Below are 19,038 nucleotides of genomic sequence, written 5' to 3' on the forward strand. Positions count from 1 at the left end.
GGTGCTGCCATATTATCTGCTAGCTTCTTGTGCTATGTCTTCTTTGATTCTTTAGTTGTATAGTAGTTGCATTCATTTCGTCTTATGATTTAGGACAGTAAAGAGGGCGATGGTATAATGCTTTTAAATTTAAGTGTTACTTCAAATTAGAACTAATTATCATTAATAGCCAATTGAGGAAATTCTTAAAGATACCACCTCAGATGAAATATAAAACACTTACTTTTACAGGTGTTCTTCATTATTTCGTATCTGATATTTTCAGGTCTTTAGTTCAATCATCAATGGTAAAAGCGCAACACATGATATGTAGATTAAGTGAAACTCCTGATCTCGAACCGGTTGAGTTGCCTGCAAATCTTTTTGATATTTAAGTGGAGAAAGATAAAGTGCTGAACTTCAAACCATGTGCCAATTGGTGGACATTTCTCGGTTATCAAAGAAAAAATAGAATCTGACATGGTTAAATAAACATAATTTTGCGACAAAAAATGATCATCGTAACTAATTCATGACGATGTCGTATGGATGTATATGTTTACATCTCAGTTAAGAAATAGCAAAAGACAAAGGTATAAGATGGACAAATTATAAAACAATTGCAATATGAATGCCCAGAAATGTGGTTGCTTTCTGTGAAATATCGCTATATCGATCCTACTATGTTTCACTGTTAATATTTATTGGCTACTGAGATATTGAATATGGTTGTGTTCTGTTCACATGGGAATTGCAGTTGAATCCCGAACAATCTCATATATGCATACTACATTCTCTACGACCAATAAGACGATGATGCACCATTCTAGCAGATCTGATTTTCTATTTTGAAGAACTTCCTGAAGAAAATGAATGTTATGCTGCAAAAAAGATAATTTCGCTCAGAGATAGAAGCAGTGAAATCACAAAAATAATCGCCAGACATAATGTTATGAAACCTATAGAGCTTGCTTATCATTACATTCACATTGGCAGTCAGCAAGCAAAAGTTGAAAAGAACATAAACAGTCATGGAAACTACCCAAAGTTGCTTGATATCTTATCCCATTAAAAGGAACATACTAAGACCATCTTAATGTATACAGAGGCGGAACCAGGATTTGAAGTTTTATGGGTTCTGAACTTACCATCGGACCTATAGCTCATTTTAGTTACTTGGTTCGCGATTAAATATTTGTACATATTTAATGAATCCTGTAATATAAATACAGGGTCTATGCAAAAGCTACTGGATTCATCCGAACTCGTAGCTAATATTGTCGCTTCACGCCTGAATGTATATACATGCACGTGTGTGTGTGTGCGCATGCAAATGTGTACGCGTGTCATAACAACTTAAGTCAGCAATATCCTTCCCTACTTCCAGATGATTTTTTATTACTTGTTTTTCCTCCGAAAAGTCCCATTTATACCAGGTCATGTTAAAACAAGGAATTTGTGCTCCCTATGATTAACATTAAGAAGCAACAGAAATTTAAGAGAACCTACAAATAAGATGGATCTGGCAAGGTATGTAAAACAGCATAGGTCAATGGGAGATTAATACCTCGACAAACTTTAGTTTGAAGTTGAGGTTCCCAAAGCGTTGTGAGACCTCATATTCCTCCCGAAGGTACTCCAATATCTGAGCATATTTTGCATCTCTCCAAGCAATTTCAGACCTTAACAATGAGTTGCAAAACAAGGTAACATGTTTAGAAAGATCATCAATGATAACAAGCCTCACCGCACCAACTCAATATTTAAAAGTAACAGGTAGCTGTAGCATCTTACTCTACACAAATTTCTGAAGTGTGAATATTTGGTTACTCTAAAAGTAAATCAAGGCATACTAGAATTTATATACAAGAAAAGAAGGCATTCAAACCCTGAAACTGGCAGTCACTTATCCCTTAATTTCTTTTTCCCACGCCCTACCCCCCGTGAACTGAAAATTAATGTCAAGGAGCCACTTACACTTGCTTCACTTCACTAAACATAGGAATATGTAAACGTTAACCTTGTATCCAAATTTAAACCCACGAACAAAAAACAAAGAAAAGAAACTACTAAGATAACATATGAAACACAGTTGCTCTTCTTTCACATAAGTATGTATAGTATATGAATTATTGTCCCTTTTCAAAATTAACTATTCTTCTTCGTTTCCTTTGACATATAATATCTAGTTGTCAATATAAATAGAAAAAAGAAACATAACTTGATAACCTTTTGGCGCAATGGGTCAATGTTAGTGGCCAATATTATCAAACAAAGTTGGTTTGGATTATTTCACTAGTAGAAGGATATTCCTGGCACTAAACCAAAAGCATACAAGCCAAGATGGCACTAAACCAAAAGCATTCAAGCCAAGATACAGTTACTCTAACAGTACCTCCCAACTGATTGGAACTGATGTACACAGTACTGAGACAAAAGCATCAGTTCAACGCAAAAAGAAGTGAAAACAATTTAAGCGGCCTAAACGATGAGCAAGACGAAGACAATAGTCTGTGCGGCCAAATGAAGCCGAGAAAGCTAGAGGCTTAAACAATGACTTCCCAAAAATTTAGAGGCTCCTACTAAGAAAAGGACTTCTGCTATCTTTTTATCCTCTAAAAAATCTATCTTAAACTCTTTTAGGAAATTTGTCTTTTGAACAAGCATGCGAGATTGAAAATAATCCAGAAACGAGTTCAAAATAAAAGACAAATTTTAAAAAATTCTGGGATTACTAATAATCCAGAATCCCCAAAAGGCAAGCTTGGCTTCTTCTTGCAGAACTCTTTGAGAGCCCCATAAAAACATACCTGAGATCGCAAACACAATAGAACTTGTATTTTCCTAAAGATTGAGACGTTGAGTGGCTACAAGCTTGTCTATACCTTGATTACCACGCACAGAATCCCAATGCAAATGAAAGTTGAAATTGTAACCAAAACTAATAAGTCTAAATAAACTTTAAGAGAATTTGTTCATCAAATGTAAGAATCAGGACCATGTTCAGGTAGTTCACCGCCACAAATATAGGTTTGAAGACAAAATTTGGTGTAAATGATAACAAGTCTCCCATTTATATTAATGGACATGACAGTTTATTCATTATTTTATCTCTAACCAAGATCTGACCAAAAAGGATTTTTCCTTTCTGAAAGGAAGAAGTATAACATGTTGGACTAACTGCAAGAACGAAATAGTGGAGCAGTACTTAACCACTTTTAGGAATAGCGGAAGAACACAAAGGCATTTTTAAAGCATTACCTTTCAAAGATACCTACTTTCAAAATCACATCAGCTATATTTGAATTAGCCTTGCCCACAAGTTGAAACAATTTCTTTCTGTCCATAGTGAAAGTGCCCGTTTTCTCCATTTCCCGATTTATCCCAGCAAACTCTTCAACCATACCATCAACCTACAAGCAGGATAGTATCCAATTTCAAAGTTAGGTTTAGTAACCAATATCTTTCTACTTATCATTACAATTTTGTGCTGCCAGCTTTATTGAAGCATGCTTCTGAGCTTTCACAGATCGTGACAGTAAGAGCTGTATGATATTCAAACAGTTACCATTAGTTTGTTCAAGCATAAAAAGTATCAGGAATATGTACCTGTGAGACAAAGTAATCAAGGGCAATGCTTTGTCCAAGCACGCTGCCAATTATACGAATACTATCCGTGTCCAACTTTTTCAGAACTATGTGATCTGCACCTCCCTGCATATCCTCAACCAGCAATGGTTTCTCTTTTACAGCATAATCTGATAGAAGGTGAAGCGGCCTTCATCATTAGAGAAATATTGTAGACGGTAGAAAGATATTCGAAAGAGCATGTTACAAGTGCGCAGTAGCACTTGGCAAGTTTCAACAACAGCAACAACAACATACCCAGTATATCTCACAATGGGGTAATGGGGAGGTAGTGTGTACGTAGACCTTACCCCCACCTTGTGCAGGTAGAGAGGTTGTTTCCAATAGACCCTCGGCTTAGGTAAGCAGCATTTGGCATGTTTGTTTGTATTAAATGAAGTAAATGACAAGAAAATATGTAGACAACATCTTGGGTTAGGCATTGATCGAAATACCACAAAGAAATTCTCTTCAGTCCAAGCTAGCTCCCAGTATCACACAATTCACCTTATTTAGCTGGCCGAAATTGTTAGTTGCTAAACCAACCATGTTTATATTAGTCTAAGGCACATAGTGAATGAAATAAGATCTTCGACATGCTTAATCAGTCAACTCAAACTTCTTTTCCATTTTTTCTTTTCCCCACTTTTATCGCAGGTGGAGAGGAAGGTGCAAAGACCCCTGACAAGTGTATTAAGGGGTGCTCCCTTAATATGTATACGATTGCAGAAGAACAGAATAAAAATTTTGCCATTTCACATTAAAGAAAAAACTAACCATCTTTTTTCATCTCACGAAGCAACCCAGATGCATATCTTCTCACAATTTGCAAGTAGTACTCAACATCATCGTCCTCCACATTGAATAGTACAGTTGAACCATACTGGAATACAACCATATAACTGCAACTATTTGTCTTTTCCCCAAATCCACGGGCCTGAAAATAAATGCCACACTATCATAAATTGCCCGGTGTATTGATAAGATCCATTCAGGAACGAGAGTTTCATATATGATGATGCACTACTCTAAAAATGGTGCCATCATGCCAAATTAAGCTAACCTCCAAAGAACAGAACAAAAGCCAGAAAGAACATAATCCTTTCTGTTATTAATTAAGTACAGAGACATGGCTACAACAGACACAGAGAAAATTAAACAATTATTGTGCCAAAGACAACTGATGGTTTAAAATATCAAAGACGGTAAAACTGTTACCCCCTCTATCTCAAAAAGATTGGCACTATTTTCTATTAGTCCGTTTCAAAAAAATTGGCACCTTTCAATATTTCCTTAATAAGAAGGATTTATAACCACACAAGTGATATGACAGGTTTCAGACCACAAGTTTCAAAAGTTTTACAGCCCCACAAATGTTATTGCTTATTTAAGACCACATATCTCAAAAGTCTTCTCTTTTTTATTAAAGTTAGTGCCAAATCAAACTAAGACAATCTTTTTGAAACGGAGAAAGTACTTTATCTAGAAAAAGGAAAAATGAAGACCGCAAACTGTTCATTGAAGGGGTTAAAAAGACGTTAAGCTCAACTGGCCAACCAAAAGCATAAAATGGGATAACATAGACTAAATAGGAAAATCATTAGTCTTCAGTTTTATCAATTCAAATGAATGAGCAAAAGATCAACCAAAACATAAGAGCAAGAGGACCACCTTCTATTTCTTGTGTGTCGCAGTAGCCATTACTGCACAACCACTCAGCGAAAGGTTGAGTTGCACCTAAACACTCACAATTTTGCCAACTCGCCTAATGGTCTTAATGAGTCCAGACAGCTAAGTCACGCCAGCTGACTGCCCCTGAACTAATTGGTCACCTATAACAGGCTCACTAACTCTACTAGGGGATTGGAGTACCCATGTACATATAAAAGCCATCGCCCTGACTCACTAAAGCTACAAGGCACACACATATATGCAACACTTGGTTTGTGTTACATAACACCTCTACAAACAGTAAATACCAAAAGTCAAGTTATACCATTTCACCGTTTGAAGGTATCTATATAAGCTGTGTGGGTTTCTGTTTTTATTGTTTTCTTCAAATGAGCAGCAGAATGAAGAAGAATTTGGACATGAGCGTAGACGTCGGAATCTCAGTGCAATACAAGGGTAGTGAATAGTTTTATTCGTTTGTTATCGTGTGAAATCATAAGCCATAATTATTACTTTGGAAAATATTTTTGGAAAGCATAAACTAGCTGAAAAGGAAAAACTTTTCATTAAATATGAACGTAATCCTTGGTTTGAACTTTAAAGAACTCAATTGTTTCTTGTTATGTACTTGGACTGAAAGGTTCCCCTCTTAGCAATCTTCTGCTGATGTTAGTACATCCTACTTCGACATATGGAATTTGCTTCTCAAGTTCAAGACTAAATAGATGTTTTCTCTAATACAAAGTTGAAAACGGATGAGAGCTTCATGAATATGAATAATCTACTCTACTATCATGTTAATCCAACAACAAGGCTCATTATTATCCATAAAAGCAATAAGATCCTACCAAAATCCCTCATGACAGTAACATGATTATTTCTTGACCAAATATATGTGCACGTATAGACATGAAATCATTACTACAGGGCATAACAACAAAACTGCAATATGGTGTATAGAATTTCTTCTTACAGGATTTTGTAATAGAAGATTGAAAAATCTGAGGGCTATATGATTCGGTGAACGGGACGATGACGGAAGAACATCTGCCGAATTTTCAGCTTGCATGCGCTTCAAATCAATACTGCCAAAATGAGTAATCTGAGAAAGCAGGAAATAAAGAAGAAAAGGCATTGATAGAAAATAGTGAAAGAGGTAGCGAATCCCCAAACACAAAATATACAGGACGAGCCAATCTGTTAGTGACAAAAAATAGCACGGCAACAAATTGCCAGTAATGTACTGTAAAAGAATTTGAGATTTCAACCGAAAATATTAAGGCAAATTGATGGAGTGGACCAGCATCTTTATATATTGTTTGGATGCTTTTATTCGCTTTGCGACACTGTATAGTTCAACACCGTCGCACACAAAAAGCTAATGTCATTAGAGTAGGCACATTTTTATTTATTTCTATTAGTTCTACATCAAACCCCATCACTTGCAGGCCTGATCCTGTTGTTAGGCCAAGTACATGGGATTTTTTTTATAGGTGGCGATGAGACTTCGACCCAAGACTCATCTGCCTGCTTTGTTACCATGTAAAAGGATATGAGTATCCAACCCAAAATCTTAAGAAACTAGGAGGAGTGGTCCAAGCTCTTTCTAACCTTTTTGGATGCCTTTTTATGTCTGAATGGGAACAATATATAATTCAACATTCAGAAATGGAACACATATATATATACACACACATACACACACACTCATTGTTGCAAAAACCACCAAATATACGGAGCGCAACATGAAATTTAGAATGCTAGATCATGAGTGAGATATGCCATTTAGTCTGGATATGGGGAAAATTTTTTTATCAATTATTTACAGATTTACCTACCTTTGAATTTTGCCTCTTTTTCTTTGATAGGGAAAAATAAACAAAAAGGGAGAATTACAAAGCCACCATTATAGCCTTAGAGAGTCCAAAAAATCGAAAAGTTGTATCGTACTATCTAACACGTCAAAAGAAATGATGTGGCTTTAAGAAAAATGCTCTGACTTCTACCTTATTAAAAGAAACAACAAACAAACGAATGAACAAACAAACATGCTCTGCTTCTACAGTGGACTGGCAATAATATTTGCTAAGAGGTTAACTGATAAACCAAATAAAATCCCAAGTCTTTTGCTCACTGAACGGCATTACTTCCCAACATGAATGTGTTCTATGCACACTATCGATATATGGGAAAAGCATCGCATGTGCCTAAGTCGGTCAGCAGCAGAGCTAAAGATAATAAAGGGGGTTCGATTGAATCCCCTTCATCCGAAATTACACTATGCAAGTAGGGTAAATTAAATCTTTTTTATATATATATATATATATATTTAAACTATTGAAATCCCTTAACATACGAGAAGCTACAAGGTATAGCATTTTTGCATTTTTTTGAATCCCCTTGTTAGTCACTAACTATCATCAAATGGCCTCTTGCAGTCATCCCTAAGGCAGGAAAAAATTGCAGTTAAACCAGCACGCCTTAAGCAGTTAAGCTAGAACACTCCGTTCCAAGGCCATTCTTTTGTTATGACGACGGTGCCTGCATGGAATATTCCACTAGGTACTTCCGAACACCCACGAGCACAAGTATCAGTTAACTCCTCACAACAAGGCTTGGGCAGATGGAAAGAAATTGCCTAGCATTTTCTGTCTCCGCTCGGATTCGAACATGAGACCTCGTCCTTCTCCGCCCACTTCATTAACCACCAGGCCACAACCTTGGCCATAATTCTAGGATCGCAAACACACAATTTACTCTACCACTACCATAAATCTTTATTAAGCAGAACAGAAAAGCAAATCATACAAGGGTGTTAAAAAATCGTTTCTTGATTCATTCCCAATAACAAACACCCTCCTTTCGGAAAAGAAAAAAAAACTTCTTTTTAAGCAATAAAACCATAAAATGAGACAAACAAACAAATCACGTATCAGTTTAAGCAAAAAGGGAGATTAAAAAAGAACCTGGTGCAAAGGAAGTAAGCTTTAACGGGAATTTTTCCAATTTCCTCATCATCGTCAAGCTTATGGGCGTTGTTATTATACTCAAAATCATCCAGATATTGTGGATATGTAGCTGGTGCTGCAGAAAATGACCTGAAATCCAAGAATTGAATTCTAGGCGGTACTGAAGCTGATGATGAAAGGTTGTGGATTTTGTGAAGTGGATTTCGAGGGATTGATCTAGATTTGGCTGCAATAATACGAGCTACAAAATTAGTAGCAGCTCTCCATCTCCCCATGAACTGGGTGGGTATTTAGGGTCTTTGCTCCAAATGATGAGCACAATGTGTTCGTTCTATTGTTTCAATGAAGTCCCAAAGTGCTAGAGCCAATACTTATGGGCCGACGGACTTCTCTTTGTTCTTTTTTCTTTCTTTTTGCCAAGTCAACAACCTAGCTCTTGTGGTGGAAAATAATACTGTGTGAAGAAAACAAATATATCACAAACTTTTAAATTCAATGTCACACCTCCTTTTTTACACACCTACCCCAAAGGATAAGTGTATAAGGAAGTTTTTCCATTTAAAGTGACATCATTCGAAATGGGATTATTTATTTATTTTTAGAGTCGCCACTCGGGAAAGGATGGGCTTTTGGTGTCCCGAGTCACCGATTTAATTTAAATCCCAAATCGAGGAAAAATTTCGACTTCCCAATTGGAGTCTGCGAACCAGAGATTCTGTGTAAGGAATTCTGTTGACCCGAGGGAAGGTGTTAGGCACCCCCGGATCCCGTGGTTCTAGCACGGTCGCTTAAATTATTACAAATGGCTAAAAATCTGATTTTTATACAAGTTCAAACCTATAGTGCAATTTTATAAATTATTTACCGCTTTTATTTACTTTTTACAAGTGAACGCCGTTTAAGAGCGTGTTTTTGGATCACGTCACATGAAATGCACCCGGATCCTCAGCACCTCTTATTCAACGTTTTGGGATTTGGATTTGGGTCGCATGAAATGCACACCCGAGTTTGGGAAGGTAATATTATTAAAATTCGCGCCTAAAGTGACTAGCGTATTATTATCTTTGCGGGAAGCCATGAATGTTCGCTAAAGGGCACGTCCCGAATTCTAAGCATTTTAATATAAGTATTTAAAGAGGGCCGCGTGATTTATGAATTTTATTTGGCGCGGCGCACCTCGTTTCTATTTTAAAGGCCAACCTAAAAGAACTACGATTTTCTATTAAGTATTGTCTCTAAAGAGCCTAATTAATTAGCATTTGGGCCTCAAGTTCAAGTCCACACTTAAACAAGAGGGAGGCCTCTTAATTCAAGTGTGCTACTTAACTCGGAAGGCTCAAAATTATTTTGTAGAATTTAACCAATAACTAAAAAAAACAGAATTTCAAATTTCTTAGCCTATTGGGCCTAAAAGCTGGCCCAGGCTCATGATTAATTGATTTAAGGTCCCATTCTTATGAGGATGAAACTGTCCAGTCTGGGCTTGTGAAGAGCCTAGTTTCGAAGGTCCTTACAGGCCAAGGATTTTGGGCTTGTGATTTTATGGGCCTGAGCTTAGCACACTTAAACGGGTTTGAGTTTAGTATGATTTTATGGGCCCAATTTCGAAGGTCCTGGCAGTAAAACACATTTGCCATATCTCTTTTTAAAACTAAGCAACTAATATTAGCATGAGCCAAATAATCATACTATATGTACATAGTTCTATTCATGTAAATAATCCTAATAACTCAACATTAACACTTTGTTTATGTAAATGATCCATTTCACATGAACAACAGTGAAATATTAGCTAATTTAGATGGGATTGAAGAAAGATCCTAAACACTTAACAACAAATTCAGAGATCCTATTTTACTGAAGTGTTATTTTCTCATTTTTTGAATCAACATGCTGAAACTCATAGACTAATTAAATACATGGAGATTTAAACGATCAACCTCAACTAAATTGAATCTACTATCACTACACACTATATTTCATCATACTGAAGTTCAAAACAGTACAAAACAGTCCTTTATACAGTCCAGTTACACATTGGTAAGGCTAAAACAAAAAATGATTCCTACAATTACATACGTTAATACCTATTGAATTACACACAGAAGTTCATTTAAATATGAAAGGCAGTAGGAATGCATTGGGTTAATTGAGCATGAGAAATTGTGTATTGACTTTTATTCGCTTGCCAAACAAGTGCTATATAGCTGTGCAGTAGCCAGAACGAGTACCTGGAGATGGAAATATAACCAGAGAAGAAGGATCAGCAGCAGTTCAAGTCAGCAGTATCACAGCAAGTAAGTTTAACATCCAGCAATGAAGAACCAACTAAACAGATCCAAAATCTGATTGAGCAGATAAATCTAGCTTGAAATCAACCCAGGAAATAGTTCAAGACCAAAGCAATCAATAAACCAACTGGACATAACTTGAACAGGCCCAAAGTCACAATAAAATAGTATGTTTGTTGAGTTTTTGCTGTATTTGAATCTGAAGTTCAAATTTCGGATCTTAAACTTGCAGAAATATATATTTGGGGGAAATTTGGAACTGGAAGGTTTTGGGAAATTTTCAGGGAGCTCCAAAACTTCTTAAACAAGGCAATGTGTGTGCCTTTTATAGGCAAAATCTAAGGCTTCCTTCAGATTTTAGTTTTTCTCTTTAGTCCCTCTCCTTTTTAGCTTTCAGTCCCTCATTTTTAAACTTGTTACCCAAGTAACAACACCTATTTTATTGAAAACTATACTAAAGTCTATTCTAGAGAGTCCTACACCCATTACAATTCCTATACTACCCTTTCCCTATTTTTAAAATTACTATTCCTAATAAAACTACCCTTTTCTATGCCTAAGTTACCCTTGATCAACCCCAAAATTACTAACTCAAACAAAACCCTTTACTTGAGTTAAAAGTTAACCAGTTACTCCTAATGAACCTAAATCAGCTATAACCATCAGCAAAACTAAAATTAAACTCTAATTAATGCTAACTAACCTAGATGATTTAGTTAACACTAACATTAGACTAACATAACCAACGATCAACAAAAAACGAACTAATAACTAATAAACAAACACTGAAATCATAAACTAAAATCACGAATTGAAATCATGAACTGGTAAACCCGGATTAAACAAAAAGATTAAAGCCAACAGAGAACAGAATTATGAACTAAATCACAACTAGTTTCAATAAAACGAAAACTAAACTAAGACAATAAGAACAGATTACAACTAAAAGAGACAGCAATAATTTTGAAAAGAACTTACTGATTCTAAGAACTCCGGACAACCACTGTTGTTTGAATCCTCCGGGATTCTTGACACGTAACATCCCTAATCGTGTGTTTTTCGAAGAAGGAGGAGAGATAAACCTGAGAACAAAGGTAGCACTGAACAAACTCTCCTGAGGGAATTTGCATTGGGATATGTTCACGAGCGAGGGACCGATTGAGCCAGCACCAAGAAAAACTAGGCTGGAGTCCGTATTCCAGGTGGTTGAGGTTCATTGTTCCCTTCGCAGCTATTCGAGGAAAGCTGAGGTAAAGGGGGAAGATAACCAATATACCGTACGGAGGGAGCCTTAGTGATGGTACGTGGGGACAATTAAACGACTCGGCAGATGATGAGCCAGTGTTATTGGTTTATTGGACGCGTACCACAGAGCAATGACGACTCCTCTACAGTGCGGATGGAACTACCAGCAGACAGTGGTCACATACAAGGCTAAAGAAATCTCGGGAGAACTTTCCAGGGAGAACTTTGTGGAGAAATATTCGTGAAATTACGGAAGTCCGACAGCTGCTGCTGTCGAAAGGTACGTCTTCATAGGAGCCAGTGGCGCTGAGAGGCGCGGAACAGACTCTCTTCAGAAATGGAAGATGCCTGAATGGACACGTGGATCCAATTAAGAGAGTACCACGGCTGAGAAAGTGTCCGTGTTCATCTCGCGTGCTATCAAAAGTCCTAGATGAAAGAATACTATAGACGGAAACATGCTTGAACTTGTAGAGCATACGTGCATGAACTTCAGTAGAGCACGCTTGAAAGGATCGGAGAAAGGTTCGCTCACACCAACTTCGACAGATAGAGCAATCGAATGGCTCTCTAACGGGCCAGCTCACAACAAAAGCCTTGCATGCTGACCTGTCAAATTGTGAAGTTACTATGTCAAACGAGTCATGGTGGACGGAGGATCAGGGGTTGATGATCTGGTCCACATTCCACACTGCGAAGGATGGAAAAATTGGGACAGAAAAGATTCGTCCGAATAATGTTTGTGTTAAGTGGCTTGTGATGTACTTAAGAGGGATTCCATGCGGTGAAATTGACCTTGATATTGACCTATAGGTCCAGTAGACTTGAGGTTGACTTTCCAAGTGTTGGACATGGTATACATCTTACAACTTGCCTTCTGGGGAGACCCTAGGATCCATACTGCGGTAAAGTTTGAGTATGAGATCAGGAAAATCTGTGGTCTACGGAGAAGACGTGTCAAGTCCTATCTACGCGTGATCCATCTAATCCCATGTGCTGGTGAAGGCAAGGGAAGGAGTGAGACTATCCGTTTATCAAGCCCTTGAGATTGTAGGTAGCAGATCAGCATGAGGAAGGAAGTCCCTTGTCCGTGCCTTTCCCTCGTCTAACGTGTTCAATTATGGTGGCAGATGAAATGATTAGACAGCGGTTTCGAGGCCAGGAAAGGGTTGGGAAAAACGCTTACAAGGAATATCTTTGACCAGTAATTCTACCCGCAAACAGAAAAAGTTCCTTCGGAATAGGTTTCTACCGCTACCCCAGATTGATGAGAATGGGCCGAGGAAGAAAGAGGAAGGATGGTTTTCGCACGAGCCATTGGCCGCATCTGTATGATACTTTGTCAAAGACCAAGTAGGCGAAGAAAAGTTAATGATGAGTGGTTCACAGTTGAAGAAAGTTGAAGATATATGTTGGAGCTAATGAGGCAAAATGTTTATGAAACACAACATGGTAATCCAAACCAGGAGAAGGGACTAGCACCGCTTGAGATGCTCTATATTGGGATTCAGATGCTAGACTTCAAAACTGAAGGTACGCAGATTCCCGATCAGGGCCGCGGGGTCTCCGGTAGACTAGCCACTGCCTACCACTTTTGCATCTTCGAGTTATTTCAGGGTGTAGCTCGGGTGTTTCTTATTTGTTTCGTCGTGGTTTTTATAATTCATGAATGATAAACCCTGCTTATTGCTTTCCAATTCCAGAAATGAAATCCAATATTTCATCGTCCATCTTTCTTGTTCTCTTCTCTTTTGGTTATTTTCCTTTTTCTCTCTTCTTTTCATTATAATAGATGGTTGTAAATAACATGACATGCTTGCGGACTCGTGCCCGACTCAAACCGCTGTTTATTGTGAAATAATGAACACAGCACCGGAAATATGACGAAGAAGAGGCTTTTAGGGAGATAAACGAGAATTGGAACAATTTGAGAGCAACCTAAGCCAAACCTGAATGACACTGAACGCGGTTAATTTGGAACTGCCGAAGACATCGCAGCGAAACCGAAATAAAGCATGACCAGATCAACACACTCGAGATGCAATAATCCAGCTCCTGTTCGAATTTTAAAGATGTGTTTGCTTGGTCGATGATGACGACATTGGCCAGGACCTGAGTATGGATCTGTTGGAATGCACACAGTTGCGCACCCACCCCGATTGTCCTCCAGTGCAGAAAGCAAAGAGGATTGTTCAAAACTGATATCGTGATAAGATCATAAGGAAATCACAAAACAGTTGAAGGCGGGGGTAATCTGAGTGGTCCGATATACCGTGGTTGGCCAATGTGTGGGGGTTCGCAGTTACAAGAAAGAACGGGAAATACCCGGGTGTGTGTGGATTACGCAGTATGTTGAAGCAGGGCAAAGTCCAAGGATAACTTCCCGTACCTAACATTCACATCTCTTGGTGTGATAATTGCGGAAACAATGAAAATACAATTTTCGTGGACTGTTACGCAGGATATCACCAGTGTTGATGGATGAGAGGGGATGCCCAGAAGACAGCTTTCACTAACGCATTGGGGGAACCTACTGTATATCGGGTCATGGCGTTTGGGCTGAAGAATGCTGGGGTCAAACTATTTATTTTGAGGGGGGGGGGGCGCAATGACCCCCACCATTTCTTGCCACCGGATAATGATGAGCTCAGAAATAGAGGTGTAATGTCGGATGATATAAGCGTTAAGCTCACGAACGTCAGAGTGATCATGTCGAGAATTTTGAGAAAGTTCTTTGAGGTTTGCGCAAGTGAATGATCTGAAGTTGAATCCAGCTAATGTAAGCTATTCAGGAGTTCCAAGAGAGACTCATTAGCGCGTTCTCTAGTCAGCAGGAGGGGTAATTGAGCTGGATCCACAAAGATAAAAGACCATTCGAGATTTGCCCTTCTCAAGACTAAGAAGACGATGTTGATGAGTTTTATTGGAGGTTGAACTATATAGCCGTTTCATACGCTCATATTGACCACCACCTGTGAACCTATATCAGTTGTTGAAAAAAATAGATGCGGCCAGGTGCAATGGACATTCAGAATGTCAAGGGCTCTCCGATTAAAATCAAGGATATCTGTCAAATCTCCAGTATTGGTCCCCGGAGCGGGACGACCCCTCATTCTAGTCAGTGTTGGAGAAATTCTTTTGGCTGTGTCCTCGGCAGCATGACATAATGGAAGGAAAAGACAGGCAATTTACTATCTGAGCAAGAAGTGTCACCGATACGAGAGCCAAATACCACTTGTGAAGAACATGACTGTGCTCTGACGTGGTTCACCCAAAAGCTGAGACATTATCTTCAAGCCCATAGCACCTTTCTAATAACCGTATTGGAATCCTCGAAATACATTATTCCAGAAACGATATGTCCGACTGGGAGGCTGGCAAAATGGCAAATCTGTGCTCACTGAATTTGACATAGTATACGTTAGACGGCATGAAAGGCTCAGGCGTTGGCAGATCAATCTGGCTGAAACCCGGTTGACAGAGGAGAGCAAACCATTAAGAATGTCCTTATTTCCCGGATGAAGAGGTAAATTCAGATAGAAGCCATCTCTTGGACACTCATGCTTTGGAAAATGTTCTTTGAACGTGAGCAGTAAATGCAAAAGGTGTAGGCATTGGGAATCCTTGATATCACCAATAGGTCAACACTACCCCAGCTACAACCAGGGCTTTTTCTCCCGATTTTCTTTTTTTTGCGACAACAATACAGTGATACGAAGCCGTGTATCATGGGCATAGAATATGGCAATTGACCAAAGATGTTGGAGATCTATTAATCATGGAGGAACTTCCTGATTTGGATATTCGGCAAGCCAAGGAGAAATGGGAAACTCCGAAGATTTAAAGCTCATTCCTTATCGACAGCATGTAGAAAGATGCATCCAAAACCAAAGACGTTCAAAGTCGATAAAATTCAGTATAATCCTCGGTGTCAATATTGAAACTAAGCAGATGTCACTTGGCGCACTCTAGACTTCAATGCTGGCCTTACCCAGGAACGCCACAGTTGGCACCCTGTTAGGGATTCAAATCAAAGAAAAGCATCGGGTATTTGTAATGTCGGTTGAGAGCGGAACCTGAGTCGGTCAGCCCTGGGTATCATGATGATAAGGATTGTTGAAACACGGAATAGCCCTGGCGAGTGTTGTGCCCTGGCTAGATCAGAAAGAACGCATTAGACGACATGCATAGTGGTTTTCTTCTTTAAGTGGTGATTGTGTGTTGTATAAAAGGACCCTAACGACCTACACCTGCTAAGATTGTGTTGATGCATCGGGCGAAGGCGGAAGGTAATTATGCATGAGGTGACACGCAGGAGTATGCGGACCTAGCGATATTGAATGAGTTATCCGTGTTGGCAAAGAGAAAATTTTGCGATGGAGTTATTACTGGATTAACTAATGGAGAAGGACTGTTTCAGTTTTTGTTCAGGAAGATGTACACAATGTCAGGTCACAGCAGATGTTGATGCTTATCACCTCCAACAGACTCCATTCCGAAGTGTCGGCACCGGAATTGGCCGTGTTGTTGGCTTGGGGGATGGATGTCATTGACACTCGTGATCGAAGCGCGAAGGCCTCTGATGGGCATGAGTGTTCATATAGGTAGACAATATGACTATTGTACAAGATGGGGTTGGGGCCGAGTTCGACTCTCAAGATCAGTCCAAGGGAAAGCCGTGGTAGACATTTGTGGCACTCCAAGTCTCATTGCCGCTTTGGCATTCGCTGAACTATTATTACCGAATGCAGCTAGCAGTTGAAACGTCGCCTTGAATGGAGGAGGTATGTGAACAATTCAAGAACGCATAGAAATCAATCCCTATCGGCCAAAGCCAATGGTGCTGTCGAGGTCAGCAAATTCAGACATCAAGAAGATTTTTGGAAGATGATTCAAGCTCCGGCAAATGGCTGAAAAGTTACCCTTTCGCATTCTTGGATATCGTCCACAGTACGTATTCAATTGGAGCAGACACGTACTTGTTAGTTTACAATACTCGAAGCGGTCATACCTGCAGAAGTGGAAATTCTCTTCACTTCCGGATAAATCGTTGAGGCGGAGATTTGGGTACGTGAGTAGGGTTAAAACGCGCGACCTAAAAGCAGATTGTCATTAATTGATGAAAAACGAATGGCCTGCGATTTTCACGACAGCTGTTAGCCAACAAAGAATGGCCCGTGCCTATAATAAAGAAAGTAGCGTCCCAGGAATTTTTTGAAGTGGGAAAGCTGGTCACTAGAGCGCATTCTCCCTCATCAATCAGGAGCCAAAAGGAAGTTTGCCCTAAATAGGAAAGGTCCATATTCATCATTCCGAAAATATTGCCAAGAGGTAGCATTTAGTACCTCGGAGACATATCGAAGGGAGACGATCGTCCGAGACAGCAGTGAATGAAGATGCACGTCAAAAGGTACTATGTTAGGCTCTCTGTGGTGTTGGTTTTTGTGCAATAGTTGATGATGCAGAAGGCTTTTTTTCTGCGCTACCAAACACTATTAAACCTTCGTAAACCCAATTTGAAGCCGATTTTCCTTCATTTTGGCTACCCTCTTTCTAGGAACCGCGAGAGTCAAAAAAGAAAAGAAAAAGAAAAAAAAAAGAAAAAAGAAAAAGAAAAAAAAGAAAAAGAAAAGGAAAAGAAAGGAAAAGAGAAAAAGAAAAGAAAAAGAAAAAATATATATATGAAAAAAAGAAAGAAAAGAAAATAATTGATGAAAGAAAAGAAAGAAACAAAAAAAACAACCAAAAAAAGTCGCCTGAACTACGTTTGACTTTGATCCTGAAAGGGTTACGTAAGGCAGCGCTTCTCTCTGGGGTTCAGTCACATCGCCAAAACAAAAATTCCAATTTCCCAAAAATGAAACTGGGGCAGTGTATAATGGTTCGGCCATGAATCCGCCGAAATGGTTCCAAAGTTGTTGTAGTTCCACCCAAATATTTTTTACCCCAAAACCACTTGTTCCAAGGTCCTTGCCGATCAATTGACAAAGGCATGGAAGCGGCAAACGTATTGTTGGAATCTGATACAATTCAAATTGAGAGAAAATAAAAATGAGAGAGTCTATCGGTGAAAACCTTCGGGCACCATAGAGGCGATGGTGAGTAGAGAAACTGAAAATGAGAGAGTTCGCTTAGTGAAAAACTCGCAAAAGAGCACTATCGGGCGACAGTGAGAAGAGAATAAGAGAGGTCGATTGGCGAAAACCCGCAAAGGGCACTGTCGGCCGAAAAGAAGAACATCTTGCCTACTCAAGGAGTCCTGGCAAGGTTCCCTGGTTTGTAAATACTGATTATGGGTTTCACGAGAAGCCAGAAAGTTTGTGGGGTCGGGCATCCAGTCCAAGAGGCATGTCATGATCATTTGAAGCCAGCATGCACACCCCAGATAAGTCCTTCTTTTCCCGAAAGGGATGCCTTCCTTCTTAAACTCATCTGATTGCCTTTCTGCATACTTCTCTTTGAATCCCTTTCGGTTTAAACTCTGATTCCGTAACTAGTACAAAGAAAAGGTGGCAGGACCGGTTTCACAGGGCTCCGCCTGGTCAGAGTCAAAGATACCCACCTCAGCGAGTGCGTCAGGCCAATGTCTCGACTGACCATTGGTGGTTGATGCTTTCAAGCAAAAACATTGAAGTCAAAGGCAAAGGTCCCAAGGGCAGAATATAAAAGTGAAAAGGCTAAGCCCACACGGGCGAGTCATTCATGAAGTCCTAAGGTTGAACCCACGGTCAGTTTTTGAAAAAGAGATTCACCCTCAAGGCAAACGAGCAGCAAAGTTCTCAACGGAAATGGGGGCCGGGATCAAGCAATTGAGATGATCAAGGCCACAAAATCACCACGCTTTCAACTAAACAAATTGTTCTTTGTTGAAAACAGGTTTAATGCAAAGCAACCGGTGCAAGAAGCAGGTGCAGTCCAAAAAAGAAATGAAATGCGCAAGCGCTGAAACAGCTTTGGCGGCAGGAAAACGACCAAAAAGGAAGTTTCTCCCCAAAATTCTTTAATGCGTTTTTGCTAAATAAAAGGAAAACATAAAAGAGGAAAACAAAAGGAAGAAGAGAAGAAAAGAAATAAAAATGAAAATCCCAAAAGAAAAACAAATCATGGTAGCATAGGATCCCACTTCCTTAAATATCCTGGCCAAAACCGAGGATCTCCGGCCAAAAAACCGTGGAGCCTTTTTTTTCCAAATCCCGGAACCAAAAAACCGAGGATCTCCCGGAACAAAAAACGCTGGAGCTTTTTTATTTCCAAAT

The 19,038-nt window shown here is 39.2% G+C and overlaps 1 protein-coding gene across 1 annotated transcript; it reads right to left on the bottom strand.

Annotated features, from left to right (window-relative positions):
* Positions 1-433: 433 nt before the first annotated feature.
* LOC109241872 lies at positions 434-8,673 on the bottom strand. Its single transcript, XM_019408696.1, has 7 exons — positions 8,244-8,673; positions 6,251-6,362; positions 4,384-4,543; positions 3,589-3,737; positions 3,241-3,392; positions 1,547-1,661; positions 434-860 (listed from the first exon to the last, which is right to left on the bottom strand). The coding sequence occupies exons 1-7, from the start codon at positions 8,519-8,521 to the stop codon at positions 720-722; spliced, it is 1,107 nt and encodes a 368-aa protein (XP_019264241.1). The 5' UTR covers positions 8,522-8,673; the 3' UTR covers positions 434-719.
* Positions 8,674-19,038: the final 10,365 nt, after the last annotated feature.

Source organism: Nicotiana attenuata, unplaced genomic scaffold (genome assembly GCF_001879085.1).
Source record: "Nicotiana attenuata strain UT unplaced genomic scaffold, NIATTr2, whole genome shotgun sequence".
Lineage (NCBI taxonomy): Eukaryota > Viridiplantae > Streptophyta > Magnoliopsida > Solanales > Solanaceae > Nicotiana > Nicotiana attenuata.

Bases quoted from the DNA above. Each gene is read 5' to 3' on its own strand.
- LOC109241872 (XM_019408696.1), bottom strand. From the start codon at position 8,521: ATGGGGAGATGGAGAGCTGCTACTAATTTTGTAGCTCGTATTATTGCA. The intron at 1,662-3,240 runs GTAATGCTTTAA...CTCATTGTTAAG, and splicing joins AAAGTAGGTATCTTTGAAAG to GTCTGAAATTGCTTGGAGAG. The intron at 861-1,546 runs GTATTAATCTCC...TCTTTTTTGCAG, and splicing joins TCAAACTAAAGTTTGTCGAG to CATAACATTCATTTTCTTCA.